Source organism: Engraulis encrasicolus, chromosome 24, assembly GCF_034702125.1.
Source record: "Engraulis encrasicolus isolate BLACKSEA-1 chromosome 24, IST_EnEncr_1.0, whole genome shotgun sequence".
Classification (NCBI taxonomy): Eukaryota; Metazoa; Chordata; class Actinopteri; order Clupeiformes; family Engraulidae; genus Engraulis; species Engraulis encrasicolus.
Window position 1 is genome coordinate 11,096,257 of NC_085880.1, and position 17,500 is coordinate 11,113,756.

Genomic DNA, 17,500 nt, shown 5'->3' on the forward strand with positions numbered 1-17,500 from the left:
CACGCTTGTTCTGCTAAATTATTATTTGACCTCTTCTGCCGCACACAGGCGATGAGGAGAACTAGAAGTGGTATCTTTGGTGTGGTTTTTAAGGGCTTACAATTTGCATGGTTATGGGCTGACTATGTCCACTATGAGGGCTTGCACATTGTAGCCTACTGAGTATTAAGTCCTGGAAATAGCCAACACTGAAATACAGCACTGTTATCACTCTGTGAGAAAGTCTAAAAAGACAGATAGATAGAGATAAAGAGAGAGAGAGAGAGAGAGAGAGAGAGAGAGAGAGAGAGAGAGAGAGAGAGAGAGAGAGAGAGAGAGGGAGAGAGAGAGAGAGAGAGAGAGAGAGAGAGAGAGAGAGAGCGAGAGCGAGAGAGGGGGGGGCAGCAGAGTGTAAAAATATGTTTACACCTTCATTACGGCGGCAGGCGGTGACTGTGTCTGGTAGAGCCGAGTGAAACGAGTCAGGAAGTTTACAGCGGCGGTTCTGAGTGAGTCATGAGGAAGTGGGTCGTGAGTCAGTCCAGCCGCACTTCCTGTCCATGGATCAGAGGCAGGGCTGGGTGCAACTGGCGGCTCCGGCTAGAGCCGCACGCCCGCCAGCGGGTAGACCACATGATCCAAGCCGAGCCAGGAATGAGTATTAACAAGATTGAAATCTCAAACTCAACAGCAGACTCATTTTTCAATTCCGCATCTTGTCACAATTCTTCATCCCCCCCTGTCCAATCCGGGTCCCACTGGCATATTTAGGCAGTGCATTAATCCGACCCTGGCTGCAACTTCCAATTAGCTTCCTGTCTGTCGAAACCCAATCCCTGCTCAGAGTATTTGCACAGTAATGAAATGCAGTGTTATTTCACCATTCAGAGAGTCGATTTAACACCTTTGAGACAGAGAGTACCCTGGGATTAAATACTAAGTGTTGAACTGACACTGCATGCAATCATACTATGTGGGTGCAACTGGCTGTTCCTGCTTGAGCTGCTGTTCTAACCCGGCAGCTGTGTTGCCAGATTGGGTGGTTTCCTGGTTCTGCTTGTAACAACTGTCAAAAACGGGCATTGTCAAAAACGGGCTGTTTTTTCCGGATTTTTAAGGCCATAGAAATCAATGCAATTTGGTTAAAATTGGGCGAGATGTAGTGCCTCCAGGCGTTTTTTTTTGTTTTGTTTTGTTTTTTTAGCATTTTTTGGGCTGGAGATTATCAGACACATCTGGCAACCCTGCCCGGCAGCATGGAGACCACATGATCCCCAGCTGCAGCGTCCGTCCACATCCTGTCTGAAGAAACCCAAACCGGGCTCAGAGTGGACACGTGGACGGCAGACGGATGAGCCAGCCTCGCCTGTCGTTTCATTTTAACGATCAGCGTTCGCTTTTCGCAACCACAGGGCGTCCAAACTGAATTATGCCCGGCCGAACATGAAAAGCAAGGCAGTACTTGAATGCACGCTGCTTTGCTTGTTCCATTTAAATAGAGTGGACCCCATTTAGAAACTCCCAGTAGGATTGGATGGTTGAGAATGCGAGCCCATTATAATTCTAGTCTCGGGCTAAAACAAGATGGCCTTTAAACAAACACGCACAAAACACATTCACACACATTCACACACACACACACACACACACACACACACACACACACACACACACACACACACACACACACACACACACACACACACACACACACACACACACACACACACACACACACACACACACACACACACACACACACACACACACACACACACACACACACACACACACACACACACACACACACACACACACACACACGGGCACACAAACCATTGTCTCTGTTCCTAAAACACTCGAATAATCACATGCGAAACCACACTCGCATACACATGCAGAACTTGAGTGGGCATTTTTGAGAGGCACGATGCTATCAGCCTCTCTCTGTAGTCTGTAGCTGTGTTTGTAAATGGTTGTGAAGCAGGACAATTAGCTTCATTACAAGCAATTATGAGAGGACAAGTAATAGACATCTGAAGAGCCCAGTGATGCTGATAGACGAGAGACGAGAGAGAGAGAGAGAGAGAGAGAGAGAGAGAGAGAGAGAGAGAGCAAGAGACGAGAGACGAGAGAGAGAGAGAGCAAGAGAGAGACGAGAGACGAGAGACGAGAGACGAGAGACAGAGAGAGAGAGAGAGAGAGAGAGAGAGAGAGAGAGAGAGAGAGAGAGAGAGAGTTTATAGGAGGCGTGAGGAAGATAATTGTACAGGGTCTTTGAAGCAGCTCTTTAGTTCCCTAATGCATATTTATGAGGGGGTTGCTGAGGCACTCAGAAAAGCAACCAATAGTGCCCTGACGTATGCCCGCACACACACACACACACACACACACACACACACACACACACACACACACACACACACACACACACACGCACACACACACACACACACACACACACACACACACACACACACACACACACACACACACACACACACACACACACACGGGCACACAAACCATTGTCTCTGTTCCTAAAACACTCGAATAATCACATGCGAAACCACACTCGCATACACATGCAGAACTTGAGTGGGCATTTTTGAGAGGCACGATGCTATCAGCCTCTCTCTGTAGTCTGTAGCTGTGTTTGTAAATGGTTGTGAAGCAGGACAATTAGCTTCATTACAAGCAATTATGAGAGGACAAGTAATAGACATCTGAAGAGCCCAGTGATGCTGATAGACGAGAGACGAGAGAGAGAGAGAGAGAGAGAGAGAGAGAGAGAGAGAGAGAGAGAGAGAGAGAGAGAGAGAGAGAGAGAGAGAGAGAGAGAGAGAGAGAGAGAGACGAGAGACGAGAGACGAGAGAGAGAGAGAGAGAGAGAGAGAGAGAGAGAGAGAGAGAGAGAGAGAGAGAGAGTTTATAGGAGGCGTGAGGAAGATAATTGTACAGGGTCTTTGAAGCAGCTCTTTAGTTCCCTAATGCATATTTATGAGGGGGTTGCTGAGGCACTCAGAAAAGCAACCAATAGTGCCCTGACGTATGCCCGCACACACACACACACACACACACACACACACACACACACACACACACACACACACACACACACACACACACACACACACACACATACAAACACACACACAGACGCACACACAGACGCACACACACACACACACACACACACACACACACACACACACACACACACACACACACACACACACACACACACACACACACACACACACACACACAGAAACTGTACGTATATAAACACACACATTCACGCTCGCTCACATGCACACACACAGAAACTGCCATTCAGACATTGAAAGAGCTTTCTTCGAAAAAACCTTTTTCTTGAGGCCTTCATGAAACCGCTACTGATGCACACAAGTTTCAACAAAATATGAGTCAACAATGGTTCAATAATTGTGGAACAAGTGTAGGTGTATTACAGTATATTCACGAAATCAATATTTTGGAGGATTTGCCTGATTTATGTTCATAATCAATAATTTCACACATGTTCGTGTGAAATCTTGGCACAACCAACAACACCTTGCAGATGGCACAGATTCAAAATGCGCTTTCCCCTGGCATTATACATGCCAAGAATGTATTTGGCGTGAAATGTCAGTACAACTGCCATGGGCATAATATTGTCTTTCTAATCTTTTCTTGTTCTTTTCTTGTTCTTTTCTTTTCTTTTCTTTTCTTTTCTTTTCTTTTCTTGTCTTGTCTTGTCTTTTTTATTCTACCAGACAAAGCTGACAACCCTACTCTTGCCTTTCTACGGTTTCTATTCCATTTGGCTCCAATGGGTCACAGGTGAAATGAAGCCTGAAACCAATCTCAGTTACACAGCACAGTGATATAATAACACTATATTACTGTGTGAGTAGTTGTACATGTATGTGCACATAACAGATTGACAGAGAGAGAGAGAGAGAGAGAGAGAGAGAGAGAGAGAGAGAGAGAGAGAGAGAGAGAGAGAGAGAGAGAGAGAGAGTGTGTGTGTGTGTGTGTGTGTGTGTGTGTGTGTGTGTGTGTGTGTGTGTGTGTGTGTGTCTTGTCTTGTCTTGTACTTACTCCGTTGAGGCTTCCCAGGTCCTTGACTTTGTGTTCATCGCTGACGAGCTCGTAGTTGATCACTGCATGCTGCTTGTCCACACTCCGAGACTAAACACACACACACACACGCACACGCACACACAAACACACAGACACACAGACACACACACACACACACACACACACACACACACAAACACACACACACACACACACACACACACACACACACACACACACACACACACACACACACACACACACACACACACACACATCAGTTATTTTTCCACAGTGCTTTAACTAATGATTTCAGCAGTAAAATTTCTGCATTTGACAGAATACTTTTTATTAGAATAGAAGGTGACACTGAAATGTTAACAAAAAGACATTTATATTCATATAAAAGATAAATTACCGGTATATCATATCACATTGCGTTTGCCACATACAGACAGGACAGAAATGAGGCATACATGCATCCTGGCATAAGCTGATATCCTGCCATAAGCTTATCACCACACAATATCATTTCTATCACTGAAGTATTTAAGGACACAGGCTCTCTCTCTCTCTCTCTCTCTCTCTCTCTCTCTCTCTCTCTCTCTCTCTCTCTCTCTCTCTCTCTCTCTCTCTCTCCGGAGGAGGAGACACACTACACAGACTGCGTGTATGCTCCAGTTGGCAGGACTGTTGCTGTATCAATGCCACATCCCCTCCACTCACTGTTGCTACACGCTACATTCTGCCAATCTTGACAAAGAAGAGAAAATGAGAGAAAATGTTTTGATTTGCGCAGCAAAGAATGTGGAAACATAATGCTCTCCACACTAAGGAAAACACACAGATTTCCCCGGTGCGAGCCAGCAAGCCAGCCTTGCCTGTTTAGATCTGATTAGGGTAGTGTCTCTCAACAGGGGCACTACAGCCCCCCCTGGGGGCGTTAAGGAGGACTAGGAGGTGTTGAGAAGGATACAGTTGAGAGGAAGGGAGCTCAGTTGCCAATAGGTGGCATTAGCCTATTTTATTTTGTAATACTAAGGGGAGCGTTGGCAGGCTTATGGTGAGGTCAAGGAGGCGTTGGGAGGCTTATAATGAGGTCAGGGGGGGTTTTGTTTAAAAAAGGTGGAGAACCACAGGGTTAGTGATTTAGGGCAGGCCAAAATGAGGGCAAATCATGGGAGTGAGATGAAGTGGATAGTTGTATTATATACACAGACTGTGAGAGGGACACCCACACGGCTGCCCACGAGGAACTTCTCTGCATCTCTTAGTAGAGGAATATCAGGTTCCGTGCCATTGTGGGTGTCATGTGCTGATGATTTTGCCCTGTACCACACCATATTTTCCTCAATTTCCTTTTTTGCATCAAAAGGTTTCTTTACTTTATCCTACATTTACTCCTAAATACTCCTAAATAGACACAGCGGTCCACACAAACAGAAACAGGAATCTAGAGACACCCTACCAACAGTATGTAGATTGTTCTGTGCACCCAATAGCAAAGCATCTTTATTAGAAAGTATACTATGTTTGTTATCATTCTTTTAATATATATGTTTTTAGGGGCTTTTTATGCCTTTATTGACAGGACAGTATGAGATGGTGACAGGAAATGAGTGGGTGAGAGAGATGGGGGAGGACTGGGAAATGACCCCGTCCGGATTCGAACCGGGGTCCCCATGGGCATGCAAGCCCAAATGTGGGGGGCTTAGCGCGCTGCGCCACAGCGCCCCCCTGTTTGTTATCATTCTAGGCAAATCATGTTGTCCTCATAATCACAGGTCATCCTCTAGTGGTTTGCTAGTGGTTTGACCACATGTCCAAACAGAGGCAGTAAACTTTCATCACATGCTCCTGAGAACCTCAGTGAGCGAGTTAAGCTAAAAAATGCACATTATATTTCATAGGGATTAAATGGATATTGAAATACACAATTATGAGAGTTGTTGAAAGTATGTTATGGTCATGGTTGTCATCCTCTTCGGATATTTGTGTTAACCACACACAATAAAGCTTCATCACATACTGCCGGAGTCCTCAGACATGCCCTCACGTGGGTTTTTATATTGCCCCAGCCACTCCAAAGACACTCTTTGTCATGGCTACCCATGATGCCTCAGGCTGGGTGTAGCTCAGAGGATCTATATGGGTTGCCGTTTACACACAACAGCACTTTGTTTACACGGCTGATGTTGTCCCAAAACAAAATTGTATAAACCCCTCTCAAAGCCATCCTCGCTGTCATGCCAACAGTTTGAGGATGAGTGGTCATCTGGCTAACGATAAACCTGTGATGAATGTTGGAAATAAACACCAGCTGTTTTATGAAATATCAGAGGAAGATTCTTCAAGTTATACTATCAAAACCATCCTCACTGTATGAGGAGTAGTGGTCATGGCTGTGTAACGTTAGAACTGTGAGTGAACAGTTGAATGTTGGAAGCAAACATCAGCTACACATATTTTATGAAATACCAGAGGAAGCTGTGTTTACATTATGAGTACTTATAAGAAAATTGATTCTGTGAGGAAACTTTAATGTCTGGTCAGTACTTCCAGGCCCCTGTGCTCATTACTTCGTGTGTACACAGCACACTGAATGAAAGCTTTGGCCCACGTGTGACCCCCGTGCTGTCAGAGCACTGCCTATTGAAGTGAATCTGGGTTAAAAACACAACCATTAAAAACGGGTGGTGGGTGTTGTCACAGAGACAATGTTATGATAATGTTTGTGCCAAAACCATTGCTAGGGCTGCACTGCGTAGCAGAGGTTCCAGGCACAGTGATGTGAGCACTGTTTTGCTTCACAGAAAAGAAAGATTTTCTTTAAAGATGTTGTTGAGCTCCAAACATTGTTTGAAACGCAAACAAAAATCTTCGTAGGTTATCCACCTAGCATTGCAAGCACATTAACAATTTCACTTTATGTAAACCACCCTGACAGTGCTCTCCTAATCAGTAACTTAGGTCTCCGTAGTTTGACCAGCGGAATTGACCTTCATCGTAACATAGTAGTTCTCTATGACCATTGGTCTAACAGCCCCTGGACCCATCATACGCCTCCCAACTCCCCCTTAACCTTATTAGAAGTCTGCCAATGCCCGCCTTAGTATTAAAAAATACAATTGACATCCCCTGGGGGGCTGTAGAGCACCCGTTGAGAAACACTACTATAGACAAACCACATTACATTGTGTTGGTGGTAGTAACATAATTGGTCTCTGTAGGCAAACAATTGAAGTTACTAAGTGGGCTACTGCCCAGCTATGAGCTAACGTCTGAGGGCAGCATATACCACTCTCCTATAGATGAGGTTAGGATGAGGAGTGCTTTTCAGGAACACCAGAGCAGATTACAGCTGCTCCCAGGGGTTCAAGGGTTGCACTGTGGGAATAGAGAGAGAGGCCTGCTCATGCTGGCGTAATCCAATTAAGCCAAGTGAATTTTCTCATCAGGTACCGCTGCAAAAACACAAACATGCCGACTGAGAGCTCGCCAGGCTTCAGTCAAGCATGTCGACCGGAGTCTACTTCAAAGTGGAGTAGAGGGGATGAAGAGGAGACAGAGATCTCAGGAAATGAGAATACATGTCATCTTCGACATCCTCAAATAATTGGATTACGTTTTGTGTGACGACCTATGGGTTGTCCTCCCTCAGGCCACGTTAGGCCCTTTTTTTTCCCTTCAATTTGCATCTGCAGCTTGTCAATGGTAGTCTAATCTAGGCTAATGTTTATCTTCAAAAGTACAATGCAGCAGTGATTCTAACTTTTGGGGCCCTAGGCGAGATATAGACATGGGGCCCTCTTGATTTAATTTTGCTCATATTTACCTCGCCTGTTGGGCCCCTCTTCAGAGGGCAGATTTTGCTGGGGCCCTTGGCAATGACCTAGTCTGTCTATTGATAAAACCGCCTCTGGTACAATATACCACACATGGTAATAATCTCTCTCGTACAAAAACAGAACATTAAGAAGGCACTAATCTCTCCAACAGTTTGAAAAGAAAAATAACAGGGTAGGTCAAATAGCTATAGCCACCCAGCCATATATCTGCCTAGTCAGTTCAACTACAGTGAGTAGGCACATGGCAACTTTAAACATGAAAATTCCATTATGGTCTATTTGCCAGCCCATAGCGCCTCAATGTGAACCTGGAAATGTTCACTGATCTTCATGATCAAAATGCATGGTATGGGTGTGGATTATTACCTGTCTAATCGTCTCAAATGTCAGTTAAATTTCAAATTTTCATCCTATTATTTGGCTATAAATTATTCCTATCTTGTGGTTGTAATGTGTTTAAGTACTGTAACATCACTACATATTGTGGTGTAGTCTATCTGTGACTCTGTGGAGAACCAAATTCCATTTGGAGTTGTGTCTTCCTGGTGAGCAGGTAAATTCCATTTGGGGCAATGCAACTTTCATTAGCTTACCTGTGGCATCCTGCACTGCATGTAATAATGTCTAAATAAACACTCGCATGCCGAACTGCATTGTGATATTTCTCACCCCTTGATATTCATACATGCCTGATGAAGACCCTGTTGGGTCGAAACGTTGTATGACCTGACTACATTTTCAAAGTGGAGCTACAGTGTGTGCAGACTTCTGCTCTTTCCACTATCAGATGCGCCTTTGTCCTGCAGCTGGCCTCAGAGAGGTGGGATGTGCATACTCCTACTCTTATGAAAATGTCTAAAACACTCACACGTCAAACTGCATTGTGATATTTGTCACCCCCTCTCTGTATGTCTCTCTGCGCAGGTCTCGTCTCCATGTGACATGATGGGGGCAAGTCTGAGGCATGCAGCAGGGCCGCTTCACACTCTATCATAATATAACCCTGCTGGTATTTGCCCCACTTTCTATTAATAGAGCTCTGTGACTTCCCTACAGTCTGCCAGGGACTACAGGAGAGCAGCAGAGCATGCGCGCACGCACACACACAGACACATGCACTGCACACACACACACACACACACACACACACACACACACACACACACACACACACACACACACACACACACACACACACACACACACACACACACACACACACACACACACACACACACACACACACACTACTGAACAGGTGTAGGCTTTGCAATCAGCACCAGTGCACCTACTACAGAGTGTCTTTGCCACATCCTATCCTATCCTTATCTGAGAGAAACTTACCTGTAGCTAGTAGCTACCAGTTAATGATTAGGCGTTGAGTAAAGAAAGTAATGCTAGTACGGGGATCCCATTACAACACAGCATGTCTCATGCTACACCTACAACTACTGTACATCTAGTGTGTGTGTACATATGTGTATAGTGTGAGTCTGTGTGTGTGTGTGTGTGTGTGTGTGTGTGTGTGTGTGTGTGTGTGTGTGTGTGTGTGTGTGTGTGTGTGTGTGTGTGTGTGTGTGTGTGTGTGTGTGTGTGTGTGTGTGTCTGTGTGTGTGTCACTAATACTAGTGTACAATGTTACTTCTGTTAAAAAAGAGCCATGACCTATGAAAGACATCTATGGCTAGTTGAAGAGAAATACTAAGGACATGGATTACAGCTACGGACTAAGATACAGCTGAAATGTCAAAGTGTGTGTGTGTTGGGTATCGGCTTGCCCTGTGCCTCAGGCGGGTCCCCATAAGGGCTTGTTAGAGACACATGATCTTGATCACATCACTGTCCATCTGTGCTGCATGGCCACTGTCAAACACCAGCCCCCATCCCCTCCTCCTCTGGCAGACACACACACACACACACACACACACACACACACACACACACACACACACACACACACACACACACACACACACACACACACACACACACACACACACACACACACACACACACACACACACACACACACACACACACACACACACACACTGACTAAGTAAGGGAATTAGAGGAGGGGAGTAGAAGAATAGTGACATGCTGCCCCTCTTCCTCTCCTCCTCTACCCCGGTTGGAAAGCATGCCAGGAATGTGCATCAGAGTTAACATTGTCCATGGCAAGCTGGATGAATTCTGATGATTAGGAAAATGGGGTCTTTGTGTGTGTGTGTGTTTGTGTGTGTGTGTGTGTGTGTGTGTGTGTGTGTGTGTGTGTGTGTGTGTGTGTGTGTGTGTGTGTGTGTGTGCGTGCGTGCGTGCGTGCGTGCGCCCGCGCGCGCGTGTGTGTATGTGTACAGTATGTGTGTGTGCATGCGCATGTGAGTGTGTGTGTGTGTGTGTTTACTTGAGTCTTGGTGGTTGTGAGTGTGTGTGTGTGTGTGTATCTGTCCCCATGCATGTCTTCTCTAGCGTATGCATGCAACTTTGTAATATATGCAAGTTGTCTGTGCACAGTAAGCATGTGCAATTTGTGCATGCATGTGCATGAACTTGCATGTGCATGCATGCACAAGTGTGTGTGTGTTGGTGCACATGCATGTGTGTGTTTGAGTGTGTGTGTGAGAGCACCACACCGCACCCACCTGCAGCATGAGTTCGCAGTCGTCGCGGCCCACAAAGATCATCTCCCGGGGGAGGCGGTGTCGCGTGCCCCCCCCACTCACCAGGAACCAGGACGTCACACTCATGACTACAGCTACTGACACACACGCTCACAGGCCGCTACGTCATCCTGCAGGAGAGAGAGAGAGAGAGAGAGAGAGAGAGAGAGAGAGAGAGAGAGAGAGAGAGAGAGAGATTCATTTTTAAAAACGACACTGACACATTAAAAAGGTAGCAGCACTGTAAAGAAGGAGAGAGGGGGGGGGTGTTGAAGGAGAGCATGGGATTAAGAAACAGAAAACAGCTGTTAAACGATTGAATGTGAGTGTACAAATGTCAATGTGTGTGTGTGTGTGTGTGTGTGTGTGTGTGTGTGTGTGTGTGTGTGTGTGTGTGTGTGTGTGTGTGTGTGTGTGTGTGTGTGTGTGTGTGTGTGTGTGTGTGTGTGTGTGCGTGTACGTTGCCCATGTGGTGTGTGTGTGTGTGTGTGTGTGTGTGTGTGTGTCTGTGTCTGTGTCTGTGTGTGTCTGTGTGTGTGCGCTTGCATTTCTGTTTCTGTTTGAGTAGACAGAAGACATCTAACGGCTGCAGAACACACTTGGGGATTTTCTTTTTTCTGACTCCTCCCTTTCTCTCTCTCTCTCTCTCTCTCTGTCCATCCCTCCCTCCCTCTTGTCCTCCCCTCTCTAACGGCACTGATCATTCCCAGATGTCACAGGAAGTGATGTAGGCACCTTGGCGGAGGTCCGTATACACCAACTGCTTTTTTTTATTCTCCTCCCTTCCCCTCCCTCTCCTCTCTCACTCAAGAAGAGAAAGCACACATACTCAAACACACACACACACACACACACACACACACACACACACACACTAGGGGTGGGCGGTAACCGCGGTATAATATCGTGTGCGGTATTTTTTCATCAATGATAGAGATTTTGTCTCATACCGTATACCGCAATAGCACATTGCGTCCTGTAGATGTACAGTTATAGTTATAGATTAAAAGTTTAAAAATATGTTTTCAAATGATTTGAATGACAAGAATTCCCACATAGAAGATAAAACAATGTCTGACCAGTCATTTCCAAAAAATAAAATGCAAAAAAATTGTGTTTTGGTCATTTTGCCACAAAACGCTTAATTTTAACATTTAAACACAAATGTACTATACCGTGATATATACCGGGATATATACCGTGGCTAAAATTATACCGAGGTATACATTTTTGGCCATACCGCCCACCCCTAACACACACACACACACACACACACACACACACACACACACACACACACACACACACACACACACACACACACACACACACACACACACACACACACACACAATCACAGCACACTTCAGAGAGTGAATGTGCACTCTCTCTCTCTCTCTCTCTCTCTCTCTCTCTCTCACACACACACACACACACACACACACACACACACACACACACACACACACACACACACACACACACACACACACACACACACACACACACACACACACACACACACACACAGAGGGAGCGAACGAAAGGAAACAAACAAAAGAGGTCAGCGACATCATCAGCGATGAGCTTCAGCTGCTGTTCTGAAGTTGGACACAGCAAACGACCACAACTAGCCAACATTCCTGACCCTTACAACTGAAAACAACTCTGTCCCTCTCTCTTTCTCTTTCATCTCCCTCTGACTTTCTCTGTCTCTTTCTGTCTCTCTATGTCTCCCTCTCTGTCTCTGTTTCTCTCTCTCTCTCTCTGTCCTTATGTCTCTATCTTTCTTTCTTTCGCTATTGTTCGTTTGCTTTCACTGCTTCTGTGTCCGTATGTACCCCTTTTTCTTTTTCTCTGTCTCACATAGGCTCTACCGCTTTTTCTCTCCTAATTTCTCCCCCTTTTTCTGTTGCCCAATTATTTTCTCTGTCTTACACAGTCACACTCTCCTCTCTCTCTCTCTCTCTCTCTCTCTCTCTCTCTCTCTCTCTCTCCCCACCTCTTTCACCAGATGTGTTGCTCACTTCCAGGGTGTCTAACTGTCTCCAGCAGTGGCATACATACACACTCACTGCATACTCACGGCCTCCTCCCATCTTCAGTCTCTCTCTCTCTCTCTCTCTCTCTCTCTCTCTCTCTCTCTCTCTCTCTCTCTCTCTCTCTCTCTCTCTCTAGGGAGTATTGAGCCACAACACAGAAACAGTAGAAGAAATGGATTTGTTCAGTTTGTGATATTGCAAAAAAAAAAAAAAAACATAGGTCCAATAGTTTGGTTTCAGTGTCTGGCATTAAAATGGCAGTTGCACAACGTGAACAACAGAGCTCTTCATTAGTCAGCACACAATAGAGATCTGCAGAGCCAGCAGATTAGTGAAACTGAAACACACACACATCGTGCTGATCATTCCTCTGTTTTACACAGTTGCCAGAGACCCTATGCTAGCCAATGAGGATTACCAAATGGGCAGGAAGTGCGTGTGTTTGTGTGTGTGTGTGTGTTCGTGTGTTTTTAGGTGTGTGTGTGTGTGTGTGTGTGTGTGTGTGTGTGTGTGTGTGTGTGTGTGTGTGTGTGTGTGTGTGTGTGTGTGTGCACACGCTGGCGTAAGCATGAGTGTGCGGGTGCTTGCGCAGTGTGCAGATTTGGGTGGGTGGGCGGTAGTTCAGAGACTTTGTTTTGATTCAAAACGAGTCTACGGAGCCGGCCTTCTCTTGACCCGCAGGCCAAACAAACTATAAATGACGTGGTGGGAAGACACTGGATGCCCGCAAGAGGAGATTAGCTCCCTGTATATTAGTTCTCAACCTTTCTCCATTCATTTACATAACCTGAACTGATGTAACATACAGTATGTAGTACATGAAAGGTTCATTACCATTCACACCATATGTATAACGCTATCATTTTAATAATATGAGAAGACAATGAGCACAAGGAAGAACAATATTTTTCAATGAATGATTCTACACATAAATGTTAACTACTGTCTTTTTCTGCCTGTTTCGTAAATCATTCATAAAGTCCTTTTGCTGATTGCTGATACTGCTGATCACAGTTTAGTGTGCACTCCAAGGAGATTGTGGTCTTTGCATAAGCCGGCTGGTTCTTGAGAAACTTTTCTGATAAAACGGCAAAATCGGCTTTTAAAGATAAGCTCAGTTACGCAAACAGAACGTTTAAAAGACCTGATTTGCACCATGATACGTAGGCCTACAGCATTATCAGGTTGAGTACTGCATTTTTTGGTGGAGGATTCAGGGAAGTGATTGATAATTATCAGGTGGCCAAACGTCGATAATGGGGTCTCTTCCGCCACAAGGAAACATTACTGCTTGGACTCGACCCATCACACTATTGTGTCCAGGAAAGCCGACAGGGTGGGCAAAGGGGTCACTTGTCCCGGTCCCGGGGCCCAGAGAGAGCCCAAAATTGGATCCTCATTATTAAATTGCATGTATTGGGTTTGGGGCCCTTTCAGATGTCTTTGTCCCGCGCCCAGCCAAAGCTGTCAGTGGCCCCGATTGTAGTAGCGGCAATATCCCTCCTGACGCACTCCCAAGCATTGCCGCTGACAGCTTTGGCTGGGCCCAGAACAAAGACATCTGAAAGGGCCCCAAACCCAATACAAACAACGTCATTAGGATCCAATTCTGGGCCCCCTGCCTCCCTGGGCCAGGGACAAGAGACCCCTTTGTCCCCCCTGTCTGCTTCCCTGCTCCCAAGATCCAGCTCAGGCTGTCTGTGCTGGTGGTGTAGGGTTCCTCTCTCACGCAGGAAATGCATTAGTCACACAGATAGAGTATGTGTGTGGCAGATGGAGCGGCAAGCAGCCAGAAACGGATCAATACATAGAGGTCACACGGAAGGTGAAGGCTGGATGGACAGAGATAAGACGGAAAAAAGAGCAGAATGAAGAGAAACCAGAGAAAGAGGAGGAGGGATGAAAAAAAGTGCAACAAGGGAGAGGAGACGGGGGGATAGTGATAGGAAAGGACAAAGAGAATAAACGTGAAATCAAGAGAACAAAAAATAGCTGAATAGGTAGAAGGGGTAAGAGGAAGAATGAAAGAGGAGAAGAAAGGAAGTCTAAATAGAAAAAGAACACATACAAGCGAGGATTGGAAAGGAAGAAGGGAGAGGAGAATGGGGATAGAGATAGTGAAGGAGGAGAAAAGGAAGGAATGTCACAATAGGAAAAAGAAATCAAAAAGAAAAGTTCTAATTGGAAACTTGAGATTGTCTTATGTTCTTTGCCTCTGCCCACTACTCAAAGGAACAGGTCTCAATTTTTTTATTGTACCGGGTAGGGCTGCACAATTAATCGTAAATAATCGAAAATCGTGATAAATTAGTGAAATCGAAGTCGAAATTCTAATCGTGATTTATCGTGGCAATAGTGACCTACCTTTGAGAGCGTCCTTGAAGCCAGAACATACTGACAGGCTGGTGTTTCTGGCCAGAAATCTGTCCACCTAAGTTTCATGCTATTGCCTTTACATAATTATTACAATTCATTTTATTTTGCTCATCCCGTATATAATTAATTCTTGGTTATATTTCATCTTGTTATAATTTTCAAAAAAATCGGCAAAAAAATAAATAATTGTGATTAATAATCGTGATTATGATTTTGACCAAAATAATCGTGATTATAATTTTTTCCATAATTGTGCAGCCCTAGTACCGGGTTTGCTTATCCTAGCATTTGGTCGACTTACCAGACCAATCGGAAATAAGCGCGAGTGTGCTTATAAGCAAGGTTATCCACTTTGTGTGCTTCCATTACAGTGCGTACGCTACCGTGGTCAAATCGAATATGCTATGATCAGATGCTACGTAAGGGTTAACGTTCGGCGAGAAGGTCGCTACCGTGGAATAGCAGCACGACAGAGAGAATCTTTAGACCCCGACGCGGAGCGGAGGGGTCTTGTTCTCTCTGAAGTGCTGCTATTCCACAAAGCGACCGACTCGCCGAAAGTTAACCCGCTTATTATATGGATATACTTAAATGATTCACACATGCGGGGACATTTAGACCTATTTAATGTTAAGATTGTTGCTGCGCAAAACAAAACAGTGCCCCGTTGTGGAACACCGCTAGGCAACAGCTAGGTAGGCTAGCCAGGACAACAGGTGTTGTCTATCGCAGCAGCTGATTAGAGTGACAAAAGACCGGACCCCCTGCGGAGTGATATGAAACATTCGCTTTAGCCACTGACTTGTATACAAGCCAGTGGCTTTAGCAGTGAACGTCTTGTTGCCATTGACAGCGGTAGCCAGGACAACGGGTGCTGTCTATCACAGCAGCTGATTAGAGTCTTGTTGAAAAGTCGCTTTAGCAGTGAAAAGTCTTGTTGCCCTTGACAGCGGTCTGTTATAGACCAACCCGTCCGTTATCGAAAAATAACAGACGTCCGAACGTTGGGGAGCCCCGTTGAAATGAATGGAGCATTCGACAGATGACGTCACAACCATATAATAACAAGTGATAACAGACTGATAACAGACTGGTGAGAGCTGCCAGAATAACTTCAGCAAACTCTACACCACTCCAAAAAGCAAACTTATTCCCAAATGCAGCACGGCACAGGCAGACCTTCTGCAGGAAATGAATCAGGGTGAGTGCGTTCTTCGTAAGCAAGGTGATCCATGTTGTGTGCTTCAATAACAGTGCATGCCGATAAGCTAGCTACTGTAGTCAATTTGAATGTGTTATGACCAGATGTTACTGACTGGTTAGAGCCAGAATAAACTCTACACCACTCCAAGAAAGTTTTTTTCTCAAATGCAGAACAGCACAGACAGACCTTCTGCGGGAAATGATGTGTAGTGCACAGGGTCTGGTCTAGCCGGCTTTAGTGCAACACTGCAACATGCCTTAATGGTTATCGCAGAAGGGGGGCTCATGGCTGCTACCGCTAATGGCCTATTGCTATGACAACATCTGGCATCTTACGAAACGTGTGGCCAGGGATGTTGACATTGTTGCCTGGGCCCAGGACAAAGACATCAGAAAGGGCCGAACCCAATAGATACAATGTAATGAGGACCCAATTCTGGGCCCCCTCTATTCCTGGGCCTTGGACAAATGACCTCTTTTTCCCACCCCCCCTTGGCTTCCGTCGGTGTGTCTCCCTGATTTACAGTGTTGCCTGCTGGAGGTTCAGCAGCGTGACTGCCGTTCGCAGTGCCAGGTGTGGGACGGGGGTGGCCCAGCTCAGAGCCGGATCTGAGTACCCTAAGCAGTCAGAGCCACACTGATCCCCCGCTGTTGTTGCTTCTGCAATGAGATGCTTGTAAATGGGAAAGTGATATGACAAGAATCCGGGTGTGCTGCTTCGCCTGTCTTCCTCCCTCTGCCTCTTATTGGGCCTTCTGTTACTACACACACACACACACACACACACACACACACACACACACACACACACACACACACACACACACACACACACACACACACACACACACACACACACACACACACACACACACACACACACACACACACACACACACACAGATATGAGTCAAGCGAAGCATATCCTCCACTGTGTTAGAGTAATAAAGAATTGCTGTTTGAAATGCAGTAATGTTGCAATATCATGCTAACATTTCTTTCAGGGAACATCAAAATGGTATCAATCTTTGGATACATATGCCAGTGTGCAATGTGCAAGTAGGCTACTAGACTTTTTCAAAACATAACATTACATAAAAAACACTACATCCACCAGTAAATACTTCACAACACTGACATGTCAGGTTGTCCTTATGTGTTTCAGTTTTTGTGTTAGATGTTAGACTAACAGCAAGAGGTGGAAGCTGTATTTGTATGCACCCCTCCCACCCCCCACATTTTCCTTATTCAGGTTTGGAGAAGAAGGAGTCGCACAGAGGAGCTGGATGCAATTCAGAGAAGC

At 45.5% G+C, this 17,500-nt stretch overlaps 1 protein-coding gene across 1 annotated transcript in view; it reads right to left on the bottom strand.

The window, feature by feature from the left end:
- The window catches only part of cep170aa (centrosomal protein 170Aa), a 100,437-nt gene that overhangs the window by 61,638 nt on the left and 21,299 nt on the right, over nucleotides 1-17,500 (bottom strand). Inside the window, exons 2-3 of the mRNA XM_063191201.1 lie at nucleotides 10,559-10,707; nucleotides 4,087-4,176 (exon numbers count right to left, since the gene is read on the bottom strand). Coding sequence (XP_063047271.1) covers nucleotides 4,087-4,176; nucleotides 10,559-10,663 — 195 coding nt within the window. The 5' untranslated portion in view covers nucleotides 10,664-10,707. The remainder of the gene's footprint in view (nucleotides 1-4,086; nucleotides 4,177-10,558; nucleotides 10,708-17,500) is intronic.